General features: G+C 39.7%; 1 protein-coding gene across 1 annotated transcript; it reads left to right on the forward strand.

Moving 5' to 3' along the window:
- The first annotated feature begins 18,866 nt into the window (after positions 1-18,866).
- On the forward strand, positions 18,867-22,420 carry TEX13D (TEX13 family member D). Its single transcript, XM_050776614.1, has 2 exons — positions 18,867-20,583; positions 20,862-22,420. Exon 1 carries the CDS (start codon positions 18,867-18,869, stop codon positions 20,571-20,573), a length of 1,707 nt encoding a protein of 568 aa, XP_050632571.1. The 3' UTR covers positions 20,574-20,583; positions 20,862-22,420.
- Positions 22,421-25,612: the final 3,192 nt, after the last annotated feature.

Raw genomic sequence — 25,612 nt, forward strand, 5'->3', positions numbered from 1 at the left:
CCCCAAGGCAGATAATAATCAAACTCTCAAAGGTCAAGGACAAGGAGAGGATCCTAAAAACAGCAAGAGAAAAATAACATATAATGGAGCTCCAATTTTTCTGGAATCACACTTCTCAATGGAAACCATATAGGCAAGGAGAGAGTGGAATGACATTTTTGAAGTGCTCTAAGAAAAGAACCTGCCATCCAAGAATATTGTATCCAGCAAAATTATTCAAATGTGAAGAGAGATAAAGTCTTTCCTAGACAAACAAAAGCTAAGAGAATTCACCACCAACAGATCCATCTTACAAGAAATGCTAAAAGCACTTCTTCAGTCCGAAAGAAAAAACACTGATGTACAAAAGAAAACATTTCAAGGTATAAAACCCACTGGTAAAATTAGGTACGTAGGTGGCCCGGCATGGTGGCTCATGCCTGTAATCCCAGCACTTTGGGAGGCCAAGGCAGGCGGATCACGAGGTCAGGAGTTTGAGACCAGCCTGACCAACATGGTGAAACCCCGTCTCTACCAAAAATACAAAAATTAGCCAGGTGTGGTGGTGCGTGCCTGTAATCCCAGCTACTCGGGAGGCTGAGGCAGGAGAATCACTTGAACCTGGGAGGTGGAGGTTGCAGTGAGCTGAGATCATGTCACTGCATGCAGCCTGGGTCGACAGAGCAAGACTCTGTCTCAAAAAAAAAAAAAAAAAAATTACACAGGCAAACCCAGAATATTGCTGTATTTGTGGTGTATAATCTACTCATAACCCTAGTATGAAGCCCAAAACACAAATCTATCAAAAGCAATAGTAGCCACAGTAACCTATTAAGAGATAGGTAATACAAAAATATGTAAGTTGAGACAACTAAAAGTCAAAATGGGGGTAAATTGAGTTAAACTGCAGAATTTCTTTGTATTTTTTGCCTTTGTTTGTATTATTTGTGATCTAAGATAAGTTGTCATCTCTTTAAAATAATTTATTATGTTTATAAGATGTTTTTTGTAAGCCTCTTGGTAACCACAGCACAAAAGTCTGTAATAGATTCACTAAAAATAAATGCAACAAATTAAAACATACTAACAGATAATCACTTAGCCACAAAGGAAGACAGGAAGAAAGGAGGAAAGGAAGAGAGGAGTCTCAAAACAACCAGAAAACAAGCAACAAAATGGCAGTAGTAAGTCTTTCCTTATTAATAATAACACTGAATATAAATGGTCTTAATTCTCCAATTTAAAAAACATGGAGTGACTGAATAAAGAAGTAAGACCCAACTCTGCTGCCTTTGAGAAAGCCACTTCATTGATAAAGAACATGTGCTGAGAGTGAAGGGGTCGAAAAAAATATTCCATGCAACTGGAAACCACAAAAGAGCAGGAGTAGTTATACTTACATCAAATCAAATCAAAGACTGTAAAAAAAAAAAAAAAGACAAATAAGGTCACTATATAATGATAAAGGGGTCAATTAAGCAAGAGGATAGAACAATTATAAATATCTATGCACTCAACACTGGAGCTCCCAAGTATATAAAGCAAACATTGATAGATCTAAAGGGAGAGATAGGTTGTAATATAATAATAGTAGGGAACTTTAATATCCGACTCTCAGTAATGGACAGATCATACAGAAAATCAACAAAGAAACAGCAGAGTTAAACTACATGGTAGATCTAATAGCCTAACTGATATTTCACATTCTTTTCATCAGTCTATGAAACATTCTCTAGAATAGGCCGTATCTTAGGCTTCAAAAACAAGTATGAACAACTTACAAAAAATAAAAGTCATATCAAAGTCATATATCTTTTCTGACCACAATGGATTAAAACTAGAAATCAATAACAAGAGGAGCCTTGGAAAATATACAATGCATGGAAATTAAACAACATACTCCTGAGTGATCAATTGGTCAAGGAGGAAGTTTAAATTTGATTTTTAAGAAAGAAATTTAAAAATTTCTTGAAACAAATGAAAATGGAAATACAGCATACCCAAATCAGTAGGATATGACAAAAGCACTGCTAAGAGGGAAGTTTATCACCATAAGAACGTACATAAAATATTGGAATGACTTCAAATAAACAACCTAACAATGCATCTCAAGGAACTAGAAAAGAAGAACAAAACCAAACCCAAAATTAGTGGAAAGAAAGAAAGAATAAATACCAGAGCAGAAATAAATGAAATTGAGGCTAAAAAAACAATATAGAAAATCACTGAAACGAAATGTTGGTTTATTGAAAAGATAAACAAAACTGAAAAACCTTTAGCAAGACTAAGAAAAAAAAGGCCCAACTGAAATTGGAAACAAAAAAGAAGACAAAACAACTGAGACGTCAGAAATACAAAGAGGCCAGGCATGGTAGCTCATGCCTGTAATCCCAACATTTTGGGAGACCGAGGTGGGTAGATTGCTTGAAAGAGTTTGAGACCAGCTTGAAGGAGTTTGAGACCAGCCTGGCCAACATGGCAGAACCCTGTCTCTACAAAAAATACAAAAATTCAGCCAGGCATTGTGGCACGCCTCTGTAATCCCAGCTACTTAGGAAGCTGAGGCATGAGAATTGCTTGAGCCTGGGAGGCAGAGGTTGCAGTGAGCCAAGATTGTGCCACTGCACTCCATCCTGGGTGACAGAGGGAGACTTCACCTCAAAAAAAAAAAAAAAAAAAGGAAGGAAAGGGACTGTCTCCAAGCTCATTCTATGAGGTCAGCATTAGCATATCAAAACCAGACAAGGACATAACAAAAAAAGAAAACTACAGGCCAATCGCACTAATAAACATAGATGCAAATATCCTCAACACAAATACTAGCAAACTGAATTCAGCAACACATTAAAAAGATCACTTACCATAATCAAGTGGAATTCATCCAGGGATGCAAGGATGGTTCAACATATGCAAATCAATAAATGTGATCAATGAATGTGATACAGAGTTGAGAATAAAAACCATAGATGCCGAGAAAGTATTTGATAAAATTAAGCATCCCTTTATGATAAAAACCCTCATCAAAATGGGTATAGAAGGAATGTACCTCAAAATAATAAAGGCCATATATGACAAACCCATAGCTAACATCATACTGAATGGTGAAAAATCAAAGGCCTTTTCCTTTGAGGACTGAAACAAAACAAGGATTTTCACTTTCACCATTATTATTGAACATAATACTGGAAGTTGTAGCCAGAACAATTAGGCAAGAAAAAAAAAGTGCATCCAAATTGGAAAGGAAGAAGTCAAATTACCGTTGTTCACAGATGACATGATCTTATTCCTAGGAAAACCTGAAAACTCCACAAAAAAACTGTTCAAACTGATAAATGAATTCAGTAAGTTTGCCGGATACAAAGTCAATATATGAAAATCGGTAGCATTTCTTTCTTTCTTTCTTTTTCTTTTCTTTTTTTTGAGACAAGAGTCTCTCTCTGTTGCTCAGGCTGGAGTACAGTGGCATGATCTGGGCTTACTGCAACCTCTGCCTCCCAGGTTCAAGTGATTCTTGTGTCTCAGCCTCCCGAGTAGCTGAGACTACAGGTATGTGCCATTGCACCCAGCTAATTTTTGTATTTTTTGGTAGAGATGGGGTTTTTCCATGTTGGCCAGGCTGGTCTCAAACTCCTGGTCTCAAGTGATCCGCCCACCTCGGCCTCCCAAAGTGCTGGGATTACAAATGTGAGTCACTGTGCCCAACCCAAAAATCAGTAGCATTTGATATGCCAACAGTGAACAATCTGAAAAAGAAATCAAGAAAGCAATCCTATTTACAACAGCTACAAAAATATAAAATACCTAGGAATCAATCTAACCAAAGAAATGAAAGGCCTCTACAAGAAACTATAAAGTTCTGAGGAAAAAAAAATAGAAGAAGACACAAACAAATGGAAAGCTATTTCATCCTCATGGAATAAAGAATTAATATTGTTTAAATGACAATACTACCCAAAGAAATGTACAGATTCAATGCAATCCCTATCAAAACACCAATGACATTCCTCACAGTAATGGAAAAAAATCCTAAAATTTATATGAAACCACAAAAGACCACAAATAGCCAAAGCAATCCTGAGCAAAAACAAATCTGGAGGCACCATACACCTCACTTTAATGTTTACTACAAAGCTGCACTAACCAAAACAGCATGGTACTGGCATAAAAACCGACACATAGATCAATGGAACAAAATGGAGAACCTTGATATAAACCCATGCATTTACAAGCAACTGATCTTCAACAAAGGCACCACAAACATACAAGGGGGAAAGGACAGTCTTTTTGGTTAATAGTGCTGGGAAAACTGGATAACTATATGCAGAAGAATAAAACTAGATCCCTCTCTTACATCATACACAAAAATCAAATAAAAATGATTAAAGACTTAAATCTAAGACTTGCTAAATTCAACTCCTAGAAGAAAACATTGGGGGAAATGCTCTAGGACATTGGTCTGGGCAAAGATTTTTTGTGTAAGACCTCAAAAGCATAGGTAACCAAAACAAAAATAAGCAGTTGGGATTACATCAAGCTAAGAAGCTTTGCAAAGCAAAGGAAACAATCAACAAAGTGAAGAGACAGACCACAGAATGGGAGAAAATATTTGCAAGCTATCCATTTGACAAGGGACTAATTATCAGAATATATAAGGAGCTCAACTCAATACGAAAAAAAAACCCCAAATAATTTGATTTAAAAATGGGCAAAAGATCTGAACAAATATTTCTCATAAGAAAACATACAAATGGTCAACAGGTATATGAAAAAATTCTCAACATCACCAATCATCAGACAAATACAAATCAAAACTACAATGAGATACCATCTCACCCTAGTTAAAATGGCTTTTATAAAAGAGACAAGCAATAACAGATGCTGGCAAGGATGTGGAGAAAGGGGAACCCTTGAACACTGTTGGTGGGAATGCAAATTAGTACAGCCACTATGGAGAACAGTATGGAGGTTCTTCAAAAAACTAAAAATAGAACTACCATATGATCTAGCGATTCCACTACTAGGTATATATCCAAAAGAAGGGAAATCAGTATATCAAAGATGTCTGCACTCTCATGTTTATTGCAGCATTCTTTACAATAGCCAAAACATGGAATCAACCTAAGTGCCATTCAATGGATGAATGGATAAAGAAAATGTGGTATATATACACTATGGAATATTATTCAGCCATAAAAATAATGAAATCCTGTCATTTGCTGCAACATGGATGCAACTGGAGGCCATTATGTTAAATTAAATAAGCCAAGCACAGAAAGACAAATATCACATATTCTCACTTACATGTGGGAGCTAAAAAAAATGGATCTCATGAAGATACAGAATAGATTTGTGGTTACAAGAGGCCAGGAAGGGGAGGGAGGGGGGATGAAGGGGACAAAAAAGAATATAAGTGTATTTATTACCACTGAACTATACACTTAAAAATGGTAAAGATGCTAAATTATATATGCATATTTTACTTAAATAAAAAATGCATTGAAATCAGTTTCTTGCAGCAGCAATCCAATGTTTTAAATTTTTATTGCTGCTATAACGAATTACCACAATCTTAGTGGCTTAAAACAACATAAATCTATTATCCTATAGTTCTGTAGTTCAGAAGTTTGAAATAGGTGTCTTTGGCTAAAATTAAGGTTTTTGCAGGGTTGACTCTAGGTGAGAATCCATTTCCTTGCCTTTCCCACTTTCTACAGCCCACTTATTTTCCTTAGCTTGAGGTTCCTTTCCTCCATCTTGAAAGCCGGTAATGTTGCATTTCTCTGTGTCTGTACTCCCATCTCCCCAGGACTCTACTCTTCTTTCACTTTTAAGGACATTGGGCCCCCCTGGACAATCCCAGATAGCCTTCCTATCTGCTGATTAGCAATCTTAATTTAATCTGCAATAGTAATTTTCTCTTTCCATGTAACCTAACATGTTCACAGGTTCCAAGGATTAAGACATCTCTGGGGACCACTATTCTGCCTACCATACTCAGAGATAAGCAAGACAAACTGGACCTTGATTTTAAAACAGATTATTGGAGTATAACATGTAAAATGTGCTCAAATCTTAACTGTACAGCTTGATGAATTTTCACATACATATATAACTATTTAATTTGTAAATATACACCTGTGTAACCACAACTCGACCAAGGAATGAAATATATCCAGTACTTCAGAAGGCTTTTATGTGCTCCCTCTCAGTCACTATCCATCCCCCAGGGGTAACCACTATTCTGTCTTCTATCACTGTATCAGTTACCTATTAGAAAGCATTCCAAAACTTGGTGGCTTAAAATAACAACCATTTGGCTTTTAATTCTGTGGGTCAGAATTATAGGCTTGACTCAGCTGGGCAGTTCATCTGCTGGTCTCACCTGAGGCCACTTAGGTGACTGCAGTCATTTGGCAGCTTGACTAGGGCTAGATGGTCTAATATAGTGTTATGCGTATGACTGTGGTTGGTGCTGGCTATCAGTTGGGCCTCTCTCCCTCCATTTGTGTGCTTCACCCTCCAAGAGGGTAGAGTGGGCTGCTTTACATGATAATCTCAGGGCAGCAAGAGGGCAAGAGCAGAAGAATGCTCGGAAGTTGTACAATGTTATCCCTGCTGCATTCTACCGGTTAAGTCACAAGGCCATTTTAGATTCTAGGGGTAGGGAATAAACTCGTTTGATGGCAGGAGCTGCAGAAAAGCTTGTGGTTATTTTAAAAATCCACCTCAATTACTGCTATGGCTTGACGGGTCCCCCCAAAAGCATGTGTTGGAAACTGAATCCCCAATGCAACATTATTAGGAGGTAGGGCTTAATGGGAGGTGTTTAAGTCATAAGGGCTTCACCTTCATGAATGGATTAATGCCAATTATAAAAGGGGTTGAGGCTGAGAGTTTGACCTCTTGCTCTCTTTTGTCATGTGATGCCTTCTGCCATGTTATGATGTAGCAAAAAGGCCCTCATCAGAAGCTAGCACCTTGATTATTGACTTCCCAGCCGCTGGAACTGTAAAAAATAAATTTTCGTTCTTTAGAAATTACCCAGTCTCATGTATTCTGTTATAGCAGCCCAAAACAGACTAAGATAATTACCATATGTGTTTCCTGTTATTGAATGTCATATAAATGGAGCATACTGAAAATACTGTTATGTCTAGCTTCTTTTGCTCAACATATATGAGATTCAACCATACTTTTGTATGTGACAGTAGTTCTTTTCCATTGTTGCTTGTCATATTCAATTGTATGACTATACCACTATGTATCCATTCTACCATTGATAAATATTTGACTTGTTTCCAGTTTGTGGCTATTATAAATAATTCTGCTATTAATATTCTTGTGCATGTCTTTTGAAGGGTATATGTACTCAGTTATCTTGGGTATGTATCTAGAAGTAGAATTGCTAAGTCAGAGGGCAGGTTAATAAGCTTCAGAAGACATTCTCAAGTAGTTTTCTTAAGTGGTTGTGCTATTGTACAGACCTGTCAGCAGTGTATGAGAGTTTTGTTTGTCCCACATCCTTGCCATCACTTGATGTTGTCAGCCTTTTAAATTTCAGCCATTTTGATAGATGTTTAATGGTATCTCATTGTTTTCACTTGCATTTCCCTGATGACTAATGATGTTGAACACATTTTCACATGCTTAATGGCCATCTGGCTATGTTTTGTGATGTGCTTATTCAAGTAGTTTTGTGAAATGCCATTTAAAAAACTGAGTTACTTGTCTTTTTCTTGTTGATTTGTAGGAGGTGTTTTTTCTAGAGTCTACATATGAGTCTGTTATTGTATATATGTATTACAAGTGGCTTGTCTTTTCCTTCTCTTAATTGTGTCTTTTGCTGAACAGAAGTTCTTAATTTGAACAAAGTCCAATTTATCAATATTTTCTTCTATGATAACTTTTTGCATTCTGTTTTGAAATCTTTATTCCAGTGGACCTTGATTTTAAGAGTTTTATAGCTATAACTATTATGTTTAAGTCTTTGGTCCATTTTAAATTCAGTTTTTTATATGGTATGAAGTAGGGGGTCCAAATTTATTCTCTGGTATGTGGTGTTTCAGCAGCATTTGTTGAAAAAACTGTTTTTCCCTATTGAATTGTCTTGGAACAAGACAAGTCTTTTTCTATCCCTTTAGTGGGAGTTTCTATTTCAAGGACACCAGCTATCTTTGTGTTGGATCATCATTGTCCTACATATGTGTTATTTTCTAATTACTTTAATCTCATGGGCATTATTTTTTGCATTTGCTGTAATTATCTCAAGTTTTACTTTATGCCGTAATTTGATTTTTTTAGTAATATCTATTCTGTTTTCTTGTTATTTTTAATCTATTTAAAAGATCTGTTAAGGTTCCTTTTTTTCTTAATTTTTTCTTCTGTAATCTCCCCTTTCTGCTTTTTCTGTTGTTATATTATTTGTCTTTGAGCCCTTGGTTTATTAAATTAATATTGTTGTTAAGTTCCTTTATAGCACAACAATCCTATGGGGAATATACCTCTATTCTTTGAATTATGTTATTTTTATAGTCTGGATTCTTTTTCCATGATATTTGTTTTCATTTTTGCAGAGTTAACTTGGTTATGCCTAATGTGAAAAGCTTCACTTAGCTCTTCTATTTGCTCTGACAGAGTTTAGGTACATTCTCCTTGGCAACCTTCCCACCTTATCTGGGATAATTTTGTTTCTCCCTAGGAGTTAGAATTTGGAAACCGAGTGCTGCTTTCAATTTGCCTTTAGGCCTTCTGGTTTCTGGTAATGGTGAATAAGTTTATTCAGACCAATTCTCCCACTGAAAACAACAAAAAATTTTGGATACAGTATTAATGATGGCTTCTCAAAAGCATTGAAGATTGACAATATAGTAAGAAGTTACCATGTCAAAAATGAAGAAAAGGTGGTAAAGAGCAAGGAAGCTCACCATTATTAACATATAATATAGACTTCAAGGTAAAATCATTACTAGAGATAAAATTCTTACTATGTTTGAAATTTTTATACAAATAAATGTTTTCATTTGCCAGAAAGACATAACAATTAAAATTTTTTATGCTCCTAATAACATAACTTCAAAGTATAAAAGCAAACATTGAGAGTACAAGGAGAATTAACAAACCCATAGTCATAATGGTAGATTTCAGTATACTTCCTTCAGTAATTGACAATACAGGCAGAAAAAATTCTCTCTCTGAACAACATAATGAATACATTTTTAAAAATAAATCTTTTATTTTGGAATAGCTAAATATATAGAAAAAAATGCAAAGTAGTACAAGGAGTTCCCATATTCTCTTCACCCCACTTCCCCTGATTTGAACATCTTAAGTAAACTACAGTACATGTGTAAAAACTAAGAAACTAACTAATGTACAGATGTTATTAAAATTTCACTAGATTTTCTACTAATGTCTTTTTTTCTTTTCCAGTAACCAATCCAGGATATCACATTTCATTTGGTTGTCATGTCTCCTTATCTTCTTTGATCTGTTACAGTTTCTCAGTCTTTCTTTGTTTTTCATGATCTTGCTGATTTCAAATGGTCAGGTATTTTGTAGAATGTCTCCCAATGTGCATTTGTTTGATGTGATGTTTTCTCATGATTAGAGTTATGAGTTATTGGAAAGAATACTATAAAGGTGAAGTACCCATCTCATCACATCATCCATAGAAGTGAAGTACCCATCTCATCGCATCATATCAGGGGTACATGATTTCAATATGACTTATCACTGGTGATGTTAGCTCTGATCATGCCAGGTTTCTCTACTGTGAAATTACTATTTTTCCCTTTCCATACTCTATTCTTTGGAATTGTGTCATTGATCTCAGCCCACATTCAAGGAATGGACAGTTACGCTCCCCTTACTTTAGGGTGGAGTATCTACATAATTTATTTTGAATTCTTTCGCATAGGAGATTTGTACATTTCCCCCATCTATATATTTATTCTATCATTTAGTTATATCAGTATAAACCCTTATTTTATTCTTTGTGTCATAAGCCAATATTATAGTTATTAATTTTGTTGCTCAAATTGTGCAATTAACAAAATTGATTTGATAAAAAAGATATAGATTACTATGCCAAAAGCATCAGAATTAAATAGTTTTCAAGCACACATAAAACATTTATCAAATATGACCATGAACTGGGCCATGACAGTCATAATACATTTCAAATAATTGAAATCGTGATGTGTGTTTTCCTACTTCAGTGCAATTAAAATAGATATCAATAATAAAAAAAGAAAATCCTCATAATTTCGACAGTAAGGAATAGATTTTGAAATAACTCTTGTATCACAGAAGACAACATAATGGAAATTAGGAGATATTTTGAACTACATGACAAGGATATATTACATATTAAAACTTGTGGTATGCAGTTAAAGTACTACCTGAAGGGAAAGCTACAGTCTTAAATATCTATATTAAAACAAAGAAAGGTTCAAATTTAATGAACAAAGTTCATGATGTTAAAAAAGAAAAAGCCCAAAGATCGTAGAAAGAAGAAAACAAAAAGGGTAATGTAAAAGACAAAATACACCAGATAATTAAGAAGATGATTTGAATCAGGCTATTGCAATCCAGTGAATGTACCTCAGTGAGGAATGTCTCAAAGAATAGGAAGGGAGCCTGGAGGTTTTAATAGAGGCAGATAAAGAAGGAAACTGTAAGTAAGTCTTATGGGACATGAGGAGGATAGAGATGGGTCTTTTCTGCATTGTGGAAGAGTGGAGGTGGGTGTTTTATTGGGATATATGAGAGCATGGTGGTCCTTTACAAGTTAGCCAGAGCACAGAAAGGTGGGAGTACACGGCTCAGATAATGTTCAACATTGTCAGTAAGAACAAAAATATACAATGGACTCTGGGGACTTGAGGGGAAGAGTGGCGGGTGGGGAGGGATAAAAGACTACAAATATGGTGCAGTATATACTGTTAGGGTGACAGGTGCACGAAAATCTCACAAATCACCACTAAAGAATTTACTCATGTAACCAAATACCACCTGTACCCCAATAACTTACAGAAAAAAGTACATGGAAATGCGAAAAAAAAATCATTTCTACTTCAAAGAAAAAAAAAAAAGAACAGAAATTGACTGGGCACAGTGGCTCACGCCTATAATCCCAGCACTTTGGGAGGCTGAGGTGGGCAGATCACCTGAGGTCAGGAGTTTGAGACCAGCCTGGCCAACACTACTAAAAATACAAAAATTAGCTGGGTGTGGTGGCATGCGCCTGTAGTCCCAGCTACTCAAGAGGCTGAGGCATGAGAATAGCTTGAATCCAGGAGGCGGAGGTTGCAGTGAGCCAAGATGGCACCACTGCACTCCAGCCTGGGCAACAGAGTGAGACTGTCTTAAAAAAAAAAAAAAAACACCAGAAAAACAAAACAACAACAACAACAGAAAAAACCTGAAATTAATAAAATAGAATACAAAATAATAATGCAACAGATGCAACAGAGTGGACCGGCAAAAGTCATTCCTTCTAAATGAAATGGAGAAATCTCTACCAAGACTAATGAAGAAAATAAGAAAACGTCTACTCAATATCAGAAATGAAAAATGTGGTATCACTACTTATGCTGTAGATGGTGAAGAGATGAGTATATTATAAATGAATATATTGGAAAATTTAGATAAAGTTTAAAAATTCCTAGAAAATATTATATAACAAAATGGACTCAAGAAAAATTAGGAAATTTTGCTTCTATTCACTATCGCAGACCACATGTCTGTAATTGGAAGAAAATTACTGAAAGTTGCCAGACTTTTGTCGAGACTCCTTCTTTCCTCAGTATTAATTATGAAAGTGAAGGTGGGTTTAGAGGCATCATAAACTTTTTCTCCTGGTTCTCTTTTTTTAAAGTTTACAGCATAAGGTGTTTTCCTTTCCTTGTCTGGCTGCTGGTGATAAATTTGGGTAGCTAAAAAAAGTACTTTTTTCTTAATTTAATTAGAAATCTTAACACAGAATACAACAAAATAAAACAATTACATAATAACCCCCCCAATATTTTTTTTTAAAGTTCAGCTTTTTATTGAACACATTATAAAAGAGGATTAGTCAAAAAGACCAAAGCCCATGTCATCATCGGACTCCTCAGATTCTTCTTTCTTTGCTTCTACTTTCTTCTCCTCAGCTGGCAGTCCTTTGGTAAAAGCCAAGTACATATTCTATGGTAGTGCAGCCACATACATTGCTTTCTAATAGTCTAATTAATATATGGTTAAAGAAGAGAAAAAATCTGGAATAGTGCGCATGGTGTGTGGTCAGAATATAGCTGATACAAACTCTGAGTTCACAGATCAACTGTATCTGGATTATCTGGTGAGCATTTTGAGGTCCCACTCTTTTTTTTTTTTTTGAGATGGGGTCTTGCTCTTGTTGCCCGGGCTGGAGTGTAATGGCATGATCTCGGCTCACTACAACCTCTGCCTCTTGGGTTCAAGCAATTCTTCTGCCTCAGCCTCCTGAATAGCTGGAATTACAGGCGCCCACCACCACGCTCAGCTAATTTTTCATATTTTTTAGTAAAGACGGAGTTTTACCATGTTGGTCAGGCCAGTCTCGAACTCCTGACCTCAGGTGATCCACCCACCTTGGCCTCCCAAAGTGCTGGGGTTATAGGCACGAGCCACCTTGCCCAGCTGTCCCGTTCTTAAAAAGCCTAATTGAGTAGGTCTGGGACCACACCTTGAAATCTGCATTCTATAAGCCTATTGGGTGATTGTCCATGGACAGTTGGCTTGGGAACCACCATCTTGTTTTCTCTTTCTTAAGCATCAGTTGTCTTAACTGTGCTATCATATTTTAGATGGCCCTGTTTAGTAAGTTCCCAGAATACAGAAATTCTGTATTTGTAGTCAGACTGAAGTATAATCTTGTAAGACTTTTCTGGAGAACAATTCAGTAACATCTAATAAAATTGTAGATGCATGCATCAGGAAATTCCACTTCTAAGTATATACTCACAAATGTATACCACCAGTCGTGTACAATGTTGTTAATTGCAACTGCTGCTAATGATGATAATACTGGAAATAACATAAATGCACATTCAAAGAGTGAGCAGCAGTTAAAATGAATGAACTAACCTACAGTTATCAACATAGGAAGATATGGAAAATATCATGTAACAATGCAAATTTGAAAAAAGTTGATATTGTTTACCACAGAGGTAATACTACATATTGTTTATAGATAAATACATATCTATAAAAACATACACAGGAAGGTATATGGCTTGGGCTACTTTTGGGGATGGAAGGCACAAGGGAGGGAAGGAGAAAATGTGATACAGGAGGACTTTAGTTGTATCACCAACATCAAATTTCTTTAAACAGTTCTAAAGCAAGTATGACAAAGTGTTCACAACACTGTTAAGTCCACCACTTCCTAGCTGCGTGATCTTGGGCAAATTACTTATGCTTAACCTTTATGAGCCCCAGTGCCTCTGTCTGTAAAATGGGTTGATAAGTGTACCTTTAATACATGGAGTTGCTTTGAGGATTAAATGAGGTAAAGGCATTTTTTGTGTAATAACCCCATAGTAAACACTCCCTAAATCATGGCTGTTATGATGAGTAAGAAAGTGTTAAAAGCATTCGCTCAGATGTGGGTCAGTAAAGGCAGATGGGAAAATGTACATTCCCGAGAGAGACGACATATGGCACTTTAGAGTAAAAGCCTCTGGTGAGGGCACAGGGCTCTGAGTGTGCCCTTGGGCAGAGAGCAGGGCTGATTTATTTATTTATTTTTCTCCTTTATTGGGTGCAGTGTCTGTCTGTATGTGTGTGTGGTGTATGTGTGTGTGTCGGGGTCGGGGGTTATATTTATTATGGGAGTGAGTGATGAGTGCCTTTACCTGGCACAAGGCACTGTGTGATCTGGATTCTTCTAAACTCAAATCCCAAATTTCTAAAGAATGTGGTGGCACCTTCAGAGAGTGATCTGCTTTCTAGCCACTGCCTTGTGGAAAGCAAGATAATAATGGAGTACGGATTCCAGGCACTGGACAAATTGGTGACGAAGTCACCATCCTCTCTTCTTAGCCATGAGTGAAGTCTGAAAGGAAAATTGATTTCTTCTATCAATGGCTTTTGGGCCTGTCCTCCTTAGATTAGGAAATTTTGGTAAAATCCTACTGGATCTCACTGTCTAATAGCAATCTGTACTTCATTGCTCAAGGCTCAAGACAGTGGTGGAAAAATGACAATGATAGCTCAAGTGGCATTTCAAAAAGAGATTGTAGGGTGGTGTGGGGTTGGGCTTGTCAGTACTGTCCTCACCAGTGCAAAATAGATGCTGACTTTACCTCTTCCGGTTTATTCAATAATCAGATATAACCTACTGGACCTTCAGGTATCCAGTGCTTTCAGAAGTCACTCTCTTGCCATTAGATCAAAACCAGAGTAGTAGTCATTTTATACTCCTAGTATCGATGTATTTATATTAATTTTTGTAAGTGGCACTATTGATAGGCTATTTCTAATAATTGCTAAGGCAAAGGAGCCTGTCAGTTTCCTCCAATTCAGGTCCAGTAATTTTTCTTAAAGGTTGTTTCCCCCAGCCTTTCTGTACCAGTCAGTCTATGCTTATCCTGGGGTAACTAACTGCTCATAGATCTGCAACCTACTTAGTTACTTCCTTTATGTTTCAGCCTCCTACCTTCTGCCCTAACCTTAAGACTCTAGATCCTTGGGGATTCAGCATCCATTCTTCTTTGTTTCATACCCCTCCACTTGGCTGATGAATCATCTGCCCCTGCCCTTCCCTCCAAGAGTGGTGATCTAAGTCTGACTTGCCAGCCAGTTAGTTGGCTAGAGCTTAAATGACCCAGAGTTCCTGCTTCCTTGAGTCCTCCAGGCCACATTGGCATGTAAGCAGACATAAGAGATTGTTTGTAGGGGCATGTTTGTGGTGGGGGTGGAGGTGGGAGGTGTAAACTTGTGAATGATTTCCGTGAAAATGTTCAATAGGGATGTCACTTACAGATACTAAAGGGCTAACAAGTAGAAAGAAAATACAAAAACCATTTGTCTATGGAAAACAAATTTATGTCTGCTTACTCTTTATGGCTAATTTTACCACATATGCAATAATAACCGTGAGTGTTGTCAAGATGGGTCTGATGAAATTGATTGTAAAGTATGTTCACTTACAATGTGCCGTTGTGCTCAGCTGTGCTCACACTTGTGTTGATTATTGACTATGGGCTTCTGCCCATGTATTCTGCTCACATGGAAACAAAAATTAAGGGGATGTGACTCTAGTCTTTTTGAGATTAACTGCCTAGCTGCCTCCTTTCTTTTCTTTTGGCATCTGTTGGGTAGCTATATTGAATAGGTCACTGTGGGTACAAAGTACAAGAAAAGAAAGTATATGTAATAAAAGGTGTAAATTTTCCTAAAGTGGCATGAAAATTGTTCCTCAGTACTCAGCATATATAGGTTATATTTACTCTATATGCCTTTTCTCTATTCTATTTACCACCTTTGATTCCTAGGAGATTAAATCTGCACAAACGTAGATACATACTAATACTATGAACTTTAAAATGTTATTTTCCTTCCTTTATCATCAATGATTATCATTTAGAGTTGTTATGAAGGCTTTGTGACAGAGCTTATACTAAAATTGAAAGTATAAGAACTTACTGAAAATCATGTAAAAATTAGCTATGTTTTTAATGTGGTTTCTCAGATTGATTAATTTATGCAATTGAATTGTTCTACCTCTTGTAAACATACATTCATACTTTGCAAACTTGCACACCTGCAAAGTAAAGTGTGGTGGTATTTTTGATATTATCATTGTTTCATCAAGAATGATAACTCAGCCAGGTTACCCTTTAAATCTCATTTTATAGGCCATTATATATCACCTTCCTGTCTCAATATAGTGGAAATTGATTCCATAAAGGGCTCAAAGGCCAAAAGTACTTTAAACTTAATAATTCAAAAACACATTGGCATTTATGAAGTGTTGTTACATTAATTTGGAAATAGTTTGAAATTGTTATAAAGTTTAACAGTATATGAAAGCACTTCCCCAAAAGATAGATACATCAGTTTGGATACAGTCAATTTTTTTCCTTAGGGAAGTATGTGTCTTTAAAAAATTGTTTTTCTCTGAATTGAAAATATGACAAGAATATTCCCTTATAGCTTTCAGTCTGACTTTTAACCAAGATTCTAGAACTCATGAAATAGTCTCTGTTTTTCCCTTTTTCCTTCCTTTTTCACTATCTTCTATTGCTTTGTTCCCTCTTTTTGGCATTTATAAGCACTACATGTAATAGGAACCATATCAGGTGCTAGAAATCCAGAGATGAAAGGACACAATCTCAGTTCTCAAGGGACTAAGTCTAATTGAAGAGAAAGAAGAATAAAAAAACTAATTACACAGTATTGGTGGTGTAGTGGTCAGGAAAAACTTCTTGGGAGAGGTGGTGATTGAGCTGGAAGGATGAGTGATAGCTGACAAGGAGATAAAATGAATCTTACTTGGGATATTAATAGGTTTGGGGTATGATAGCTCTCTTTATACAAAAAGTGGCAGAGTAGGGCAACTGGGGTCTCTATCCCTTCATAAAAGCATCTAATGGAGCTCGAAAATACTGTTAGAATTAAGTTTTGCAGAACTCTAGAATCTAGTCAAAGCATATAACAATTAGGGGAAAGCTTAATGAAGAAAGAAGCTGCTGCCTTGCAGTAAGGGAGTTCTCTGGTGTTTCAAATTGCCTGTCTCCCTTTCCGCACACACTAGATTGGAGGCAGCCATGAAGACAATAGCATGTACTCCTGGTACAGGATGACATGTGCCAGATGGAGCAATATGGACCTTATTCTCAAAGAATTGTGGTTGTGTGTTTCAATCTGTCTGGTAGCTCCTTGAAGGACAGATGTAAGGGCTTACTTCTGTTTTGCCCATCTGACTCAGCTTTCCAGGTGGCATTTACCAAAAGCATTTAAAGGCAAAAGTATTGGCTGTAGCAGCCTGGGACAAGAGATAGCAGTCAGGACAAGCAATAGATAGACCAAAAATCCTGGGAAGAAAGAGGGTGGGAAAAAGAGATATGTGGGAGAATGAGGGCCTTTAAAAACCCTAATGTAAATCAGGGAATTGAGAAAGCCTTGTACATGCCCAAGACTGGACATGCTCAGAAAAAGGCCTGAGAAGACCCCATACTTCTACTTGTTGCTGACTTTCAGATTCGCCACAAGCAGGAAGTAAAGGCAAAGGCAGCATTATAAATGATCTGGGTAAGCATTAAAGGAGTTTCCCAAAACAGAGTCAATCCTTAAAGACTGGGAAAATTTAAAAAATTCTCTCTTCTCTTCTCTTCTCTTCTCTTCTCTTCTCTTCTCTTCTCTTCTCTTCTCTTATCTTCTCTTTTTTCTTTTCCTGATGGAGTCTAGCTCTGTCGTCCAGGCTGGAGTGCAGTGGTTCGATCTTGACTCACTGTGCAACCTCCATCTCCCGGGTTCAAGCGATTCTCCTGCCTCAGCCTCACGACTGGCTGGGATTACAGGCACTCGCTGCCACGTCCAGCTAATTTTTGTATGTTTTTTTTAGTAGAGATGGGGTTTCACCATGTTGGCCAGGATGGGCTCCATCTCCTGACCTCGTGATCCGCCCACCTCAGCCTCCCAGAGTGCTGGGACAACATGTGTGAGCCAATGCTCCCAGCCTTCTTTCTCTTTTCTTAAAAAAATATTTTTGGGGCCAGGAGCGGTGACTCAAGCCTGTAATCCCAGCACTTTGGGAGGCTGAGGCAGGTGGATCACCTGAGGTCAGGAGTTCGAGACCAGCCTGGTCAACATGGTGAAACCCCATCTCTACTAAAAATACAGAAATCAGCTGGGCGTCGTGGTGGATGCCTGTAATCCCAGCTACTTGGGAGGCTGAGGCAGGAGAACTGCTTGAATCCAGGAAGCAAGGTTGAGGTGAGCTGAGGTCCCGAACACTGTACTCCAGCCTGGGCAACAAGAGCGAAACTCTGTCTAAAAAAAAAAAAAAAGGTTACAAGCCCAAAATACATTAATCCTGTCTTGTATATTGACCTACATTGTTATCTTTACCATGTGGTTTTTGTTTGAATTCTAGTTACTGTCTAGTGCAGCCCAGAGGACTCCCTTTAGCATTTCTCCTAGGGAAGATCCAGATCATGGATGAGCATTTAGTCAAAAGGAAAAAGAGATACCCTCTGAGATCTGGGTTGACCAGATAAAGATGGGAGTGAATTTACAAGGACTTCATGGCTCAATTACTTGCTTTTCTTGATGACAGGGACTATAAGTTCACCTGTTCAGGAGCTAAGGGAAGGGTGCAGATAGCATGACTGACTCTATGGAATGTTTGAAGTAGTAACTGAGAGTACAAGAGATGGAGCTGAGACAAGAACAGCACCCGTATATACACCTATCCAACTCCATCACCTGACTAGGGATTCATTCTATGATACTGGATATTATCCTTCCTAAGCTATTGGAAACGGGTTCTGTTGGGACACTACAGTCTGCAGCACACCCATTTTCCCTGTGGGGAGCGCTGTGCCAAAAGAAGCTGGTCCCAGCAGGCCTTGCGGGTCCCAGCCAGCCTTGCGGCACGACTCAGCTTTTCTCTGTGACGTGTCGCGGAGTCGCCCATAGGGTTCGGTGTGGTGAGGGGGGCCTGGTTCTCTCTTTGTGAGAACAAGGGAGTGAGGGAGGAAGGAGGCCGAGGAGGAGGCCAGGACTGAGCAAGGACTAAAGTAAGACTGAAAGGGGAGGTGAGGGGCGGACTGGTTGGTGGCAGCAGCCTGTACCGGAAGCGACGGCGGCAGCCGAGGCGACGCACTGTGAGGCAGCTGCTTGACTAGGCCGCAGCCGTCATGGCGATGAATTTTGGGGACCATGCCAGCGGGTTCCGCCACAGTGATGTGATCAGGTTCATTAACAATGAAGTCCTCACGGACGGCAGCGGCCCAGCCTTTTACGTGGCCTTCCGCTCGCGGCCGTGGAACGAGGTAGAGGACGGGCTTCGGGCCATTGTGGCTGACTCGCAGGTGCCGCGCGCTATCAAGAGGGCCTGCACCTGGAGCGCGTTGGCTTTGAGTGTGCGAGTGGCCGCGAGGCAGCGGGAGCAGATGCTGTATCACGTTCGGCGGCTGCAAAGGCATGTGGAGGAGCGCCAGGTGACCTCCTGGGCTCTAACGTCCCAGTTGCAGCAGCTGCGCCTGGAGCATAAGGTGGCGGCAACACAGCTGCACCTCGCGCAGGCTGCCCTGCAGCAGGCGCTGAATGAGCGTGATGGGCTGTACGGGAGGCTGCTCCAGGTCGAGAGGTTTCCCCAGGCCGCTCCACTGACCCATGAAATAATGTCTGGGCCTCAAGCAGAGCAGAATGGGGCTGCGGCATGTCCCCTGGCTACAGAGCAGCAGAGAGATATGGTGGCCATGGGGACACAGGCTAATGCCCAGATGCCAACCCCAACAGATGCTCTTTATGTGCCAGGACCTCTGAGTCTCTGGGCCCAAGGCATGCAACCTCCTCTGCCAGTGCCACATCCATCCCCACTCCCACCACGATTTCCAATGAAATCCCCATTTTTGCCACCTCTACCACCTGCTGTAGTCATGGGGGCAGAAGCAGCAGCAGTCCCACTTCAGATGCCTCCTACTGAGATCCACCCACCTTGCCCGTGGCCTGCAGTGGGCTTGCAGGAGGAGATGGCCCCTCAGTGGTACCAGAGAAGCTACATCCAGGAGGAAGATTCCAAAATCCTTCAGGGGTCATTCCCCTTAGAAGACAGCAGAAGCCACAGTCAGGGAGAAAGTTCAGAGAGGTCCCAAAGAATGCCCCTCCCTGGGGACAGTGGGTGCCACAACCCCCTGTCAGAGAGTCCCCAGGGGACAGCTCCACTGGGGAGCAGCGGATGCCACTCCCAGGAAGAAGGTACAGAAAGACCCCAGGGGATGGTTCCCCTGGGGAACATAGAAAGACAAAATCAGAAAGAAGGTCCAAAGAGGGCCTGGAGGATGCGCACCCTGGTGTTTCGCAGGAGCCGCAAACCAGAAGGTTCAGAGAGGCCTCAAGGGACTGTCCCCCAGGGAGACAGAAGTTACAGCCAGGAAGGATGTTCAGAGAGGGCCCAGGAAATGGCCACCATGGTGTTTATCAGGAGGCGCAAACCAGAAGGTCCAAAGAGGCCCCAGAGGACTGTCCTCCAGGGAGACAGCAGAAGCTACAGCCAGGAAGGAAGCCCAGAGAGGGCCCAGGGGATGGCCACCCCGGTGCTTAGCAGGAGCTGCCAACCAGAAGAAGGTCTAGAGAGACCCCAGGGCACTCCCCTGGGGGACAGCAGGAGCCATGGTGTCAGAGAAAGCCCAAAGAAATGGCAACGTCGGAGGCAGAAGGCCAAGAAACCAAAAGTGAATAAAGTCTCAGGATCCCAGCAACAGGAGAAGCCTGCCTCATTTCCAATTGCAGTGAATTGGAAATGCCCATGGTGTAAAGCCATTAATTTTTCATGGCGTACAGCCTGCTATAAATGCAAGAAAGCCTGTGTGCCATTTGAGAGTGGAGGACAAACTCACTGATTTCAGGAAGGTAAGTAAGAATGGACATACTTCAAAGAGAAACCAATTTCCTAAGACCCTCTTCTGATTAAAGTATAACTTATTTACTTCACAGAAAAATTGAAACCAAAATTATGGAGAAAATTAAATAAAATAATGTATTATCCCATTACCCAAATTAGCCATTTAAAAATTGTTTTGGATACACATACATACAAATGTATATGTATTTATATTCTAATTTTATTCATTTACTTGAACAGAGATGGACTACTTTTGATTTCTCCTGATTGCATTTAAATTTTGCAGGTGGTGGATTCTGGATGGCTGATGCTGATTGTTTATACCCTGGAGAAGCTGAAGTCATGAAGCCTTTTCTTTTCCTTTTTGTTTCATTCCTTTTCCTGAAAATGCCATGTATGTGGCTGGGAGCAGTTGTGTGATTTTAGAGTTAGAAGCTATGTTGAATTTTAGGAACAGTATTTTCCTTTAAAATGCTATTATTCCTTTGGAAACAAATTTTAGAAACACCACACTTCCTTGAAAATGCTATTAATCCTTTTGAAACTACTGCAATGTTCATGTTTTCTTCATTTTGCTTTGTTGGCTTTATAGGTGAGGTCCTGTTTTTGTATCTCAGCTCCACCAAACTTGCTTGTTGCTGAGGAAGCTGAACCTGTCCCATTAGAAGATCTTCCTAGGCCAAAAGAAATAACACCTCACTCCTAATGGACCCACACCTCAGTGAGACTGACTGCAAACTTACTGTATGCAGCAGAGAGGAGTAAGAGGAAGTCAGAGAAGAAGAGATGATTTGACACTCATTAGGAGGAAAAGGAAGAGCAGAATTGTTTTGTTAGAATTGAATTTTTCCATTGGGACAAGGAATTAACTTGGAAGAGTTTGGGGGTTTGTAATGTTCAATTCTATAGATGATAGCATTTCATCTATGATTTTCACTTCATTTAGATGAATTTCATTTAGTTTGTTAAATAGTTATTGTCTAATATGTGTTAGGAGCTAGACTTATAGGTTGTTATTTGGTGCACAGATCATAATCCTTGTTGCTGAGTTGGTTAGAAGATAGGAGAGAGCGTAATTTGGGATACAAATTAGATCAGGGGTATCTTCTTTGCCTTGCATGTAGTGTTGCCTTAGGTAAAACCAATTTAAATAACATCTAGATCCATTTTTGCAGTTGTGTGGGCAATGTGAAAGAGACTTGCATGAGAGGTCTTGAGTAACCAAACTGCTAGTCTCAATGGTTTGCAGGTGAGACAAATAAGCAGTGGCAAACTTCAGGAAAGTGGCCTTACAGAAGTGCAGGCAGGGCTTTTCTGATTTTCTGCTGATTTCCTCCTTTGAGAGGGACAGATATTTTCCTGGCTGCCCATAAGCCTGCCTGAAAGACCACTGGGGTGTCTTGAAGAAAGACAGTGCTCTGAGGAGTATTCACTGCACACTCCAGCCCTCAGCCTTGGGCTGCCCCCATTCCAAGTCCCTTTCTAGTCAATAGGTGGTTGAAGAACAAAATGGATTTCAAGGACAGACAGACAGACATAAGGGCTGTGGGCTATGGATGGTGTTTCTCTTGGGAGGACTAATTGGGTTAAAAATAAAACTGGACTGGGGCGAGCACTCTTGGGAATGCCCCTGGACCCTTCCTCTTTGGTATGTTCTCTGCAGGCTCCCCCAAAGCAGCTGTTGCAAGGCAAGGCGGGATCCAGGGTGAAGCTCAGGGGTGGTGGGTTAGATCTGCCTCCAGTACAAGCTAAAGATATCTTCAAGTTTCCCTGTGAGATCCCGCCCAGCTCACCAAAATCAACCTTTGTCGGGGGTTTTCTGATCCTAACTAGTAATAAAGAGTGTGCACTTGACTGCTGTGTCTTCTGCGTAGTGTGTATCTCATGGCAAGTTTTCTCAGAGGTGAAAGCTTAAATCTGCATCTTTCCTCCATCCTACTGAAGTTCAATCTCATTTACTACTGGAGGGGTCTTCCTCTTACAAGGAATTACCCAAGAATTGGGGGGACTTCTATAGGACCTTCAATCCATCATGATTGTCCTTTCTATCCTCAGTCCAAGTCCATATGGTCCTGTGAAGGTTAGCATGTCTTCTACTTCAGAGTGGTGGGGCAGGAGGGGTGAGTTGGAGAGGGTGCTTCTACCTAGGCTTGGAGCTCTGATGCCTGGAGTCCAGCCTGCTGTGTACCAAGAAGCCATTTCCCTGAGATCCTGTCTCCCTGAGGTCCCCTGATGTCCCATGAACAGAAAACTTCCCTCCTGCATTTCTGTCTTCCAAGTCACTGTACCCTCTCCCCTATGCATAATCCTATCAAGTTGTTTAGAATTCTGGAAAACAGCCAGGCTGTAGCCTGTCTGCTCACAAGACAAATGTTCCCTGAGGTGAAGGGGAGTGGAGGCCAGCTACCTGCTTGGTATGGGCACAGGAATGGGGACAGAGAACAAAAGTGACCTTGCACCACCAGCATTCTCACTTCCCTCAGAGTCATGATTACTGGGAGGGCCTTGGTTACTTTGGAGGGGAGCACTTCAGAGGAAGGGATCCATTAGGGATGTCAGACCCAAGGCTAGGTTTTCTGGATTGGAGGCTGGTTTTATGATACTTATGTGGGCTGATAGCTCCTTGGAATTTTGGGAAGATGGGACACAGATGAGACTTGGACATGTTTCAGCATAATCCATTTTCGCATACCAGCAGGCTTCACTATAGTTGTTTCTTTTATGGCTTCAAATGGACTCTGTTGTTAATTGGCATGCTTTTAGGCCTTTATAAAACAGACTCACCCTGTATATAGCTTTTATATATTTTAATATGATTACACAGTCTTTCAGGGTCAACCTTTTTCAAAACAATCTGAATCATTGAGGCTGTCAGATCACTACTCTCTTCCAGGCTGCATACATGCAAGAAAAGGCAGCAGGTTTCTGTGGCATAAACCTGGGCTTTGGAGACAGAGAAAACTGAGTTCAACTACTTGATCTATTATTCAGTAGCTGTGTGACCCCAAAGAATTTACTGAAAGTCTCTGAGCCCCACAAGTGTTAGTTCCCTTTCTCTATCTTCAGGGTTCCACTCTGGATCCTGTGGTCATGAGTATGTGAGATTATTAATCACAGTAAGAGATACCATTAGAGTGTTTACTATGTGTTAGGTACTTTAAGGACATTGTCCCTTTTGATGACTGTAAGGTATTATAGGTACCTATATTAATAGTTTTCAAAGTGGGTACTATTGTCCCCAATTTACAAGTGTGGTAATACCCAAATTTGGGACTTAGTGAAGCCTGGCTTCAAAATGAAATTTTACTAGTTCCAATGTCTGTACACCACCTAAGGTTTTACCCTTACTGAGGGATACTGTGCATTTTAACAGGGATCATAATACCTAAACCCAAAGAAATGACTGTGATGGAGGGACTCTGAGGTATAGTGGCAGTTTGGTGGTTGTGGAGCTGCTCTTTTAGAATATCTCAAATTTTGGCTGGGCGTGGTAGCTCAAGCCTATAATCCCAGCACTTTGGGAGGCCAAGGTGGGCAGATCACCTGAGGTCAGGAGTTTGAGATCAGCCTGACCAACATGGTGAAACCCCGTCTCTGCTAAAAATACAAAAATTAGCTGGGTGTAGTGGTATGTGCCTGTAGTCCCAGCTACTCAGGAGGCTGAGAGAGGAGAATTGCTTGAACCCGGGAGCTGGAGGTTGTAGTGAGTGGAGATCACGCCACTGCACTCCAGCCTGGGTGACAGAGCAAGACTCAGTCCCATTAAAAAAAAAAAAATCCCAAATTTTGGGATATGTGATCGATAACCCAGGATGCCACTGAGTAGGGCCATTTATTATCTTAGTCACCAAGACTGCAAAATAAGGGCAATGATTTAGGCAGCAGGCATGACTTGTGTTGATTCAGCAGACTGGACTTATGGAAAGTTTATATCTGAGTTCAATATTAAGATAGGACACATCTTGACTGCTTACCTAAAGTCTGTCTGAATTATTCAGTTTTTGTTTTAAGTGAATAAGGTGCCAGCTGTAAAAGTCCAATATACTCTGTGTGTGTGTGTGTGTGTGTGTGTGTGTATATATATATATATAAAATATTTTTCAGTGAGGAAGGAGGGGAAAATTAGATTTTGAAAACTTCAGACTCATGTTGCCAAACGGGGATGTTTTTTACATTATGGTGCTAAATCTACGACAGAATGGCAAATAAACACATAACTTCCTTATCACATGCTTTGTAAAGACTCAACACGGAATGGTAGCGGCTGCTTCTTATGTGGTACAGGCGCTGCATAACACTCTTCAGTGGTTTCTTCACTTCTAGCATGTGATAGAGTCAGTGCATCCACTGGCACTAAAACTCACATACACTTAATGATACTCAACTGCCCTAGCCTGTGACCTTAAGAGATTGCTGTTGAACAGATTTTTCTCATTCTCTATACTGTTTATTCTTTGGTGTTTAAGAAAAGCGTTCAGAAATAGTGAAATAGACATAGGAAGTGTTGCTGCACTGGGTATTAATAACCCCAGGAGACCTAGCAAAATTTTTTGAGTACAACTCCCTATTTGGTTCGCTGTTGGAGGCACTCTCTTCAATGGACTTAAGAATTGCTGTAGTAGGTCAGATCCTGGTCCATTTAGGCTAACTTCTCTGGGGCATAAAGCAATTGTGGAAAAGCACCATATCATCCTGAGTGATAATTTTAAAGGTAAGCAATGCCACTAGAAATCTCTAGCTTGTTTTATTATTTTACACATCAAGTAAACAGCATGCATTCAGGGCAGGATTGTTATAAGCTGGGCAATATGCTTTACTCTGTGGGAGTGATCTTTGTTACCCTCAGTGACCTTGTATTCTATTACAAGAAATAAGGTAAATATGCAACAAACAGTTTCAGTCTTTTCATCAATTGTTCCATCATATTTTTTTGCTTGTAAATGCCAGTTTTTAAAAGATTCTGTATGCATGTCAAATGACATCAATTAATAAAAGATTACTTGTTCGTTTAAAATTAAGAAAACCTATATAACTATT

Source organism: Macaca thibetana, chromosome X, assembly GCF_024542745.1.
Source record: "Macaca thibetana thibetana isolate TM-01 chromosome X, ASM2454274v1, whole genome shotgun sequence".
NCBI classification, from domain to species: domain Eukaryota; kingdom Metazoa; phylum Chordata; class Mammalia; order Primates; family Cercopithecidae; genus Macaca; species Macaca thibetana.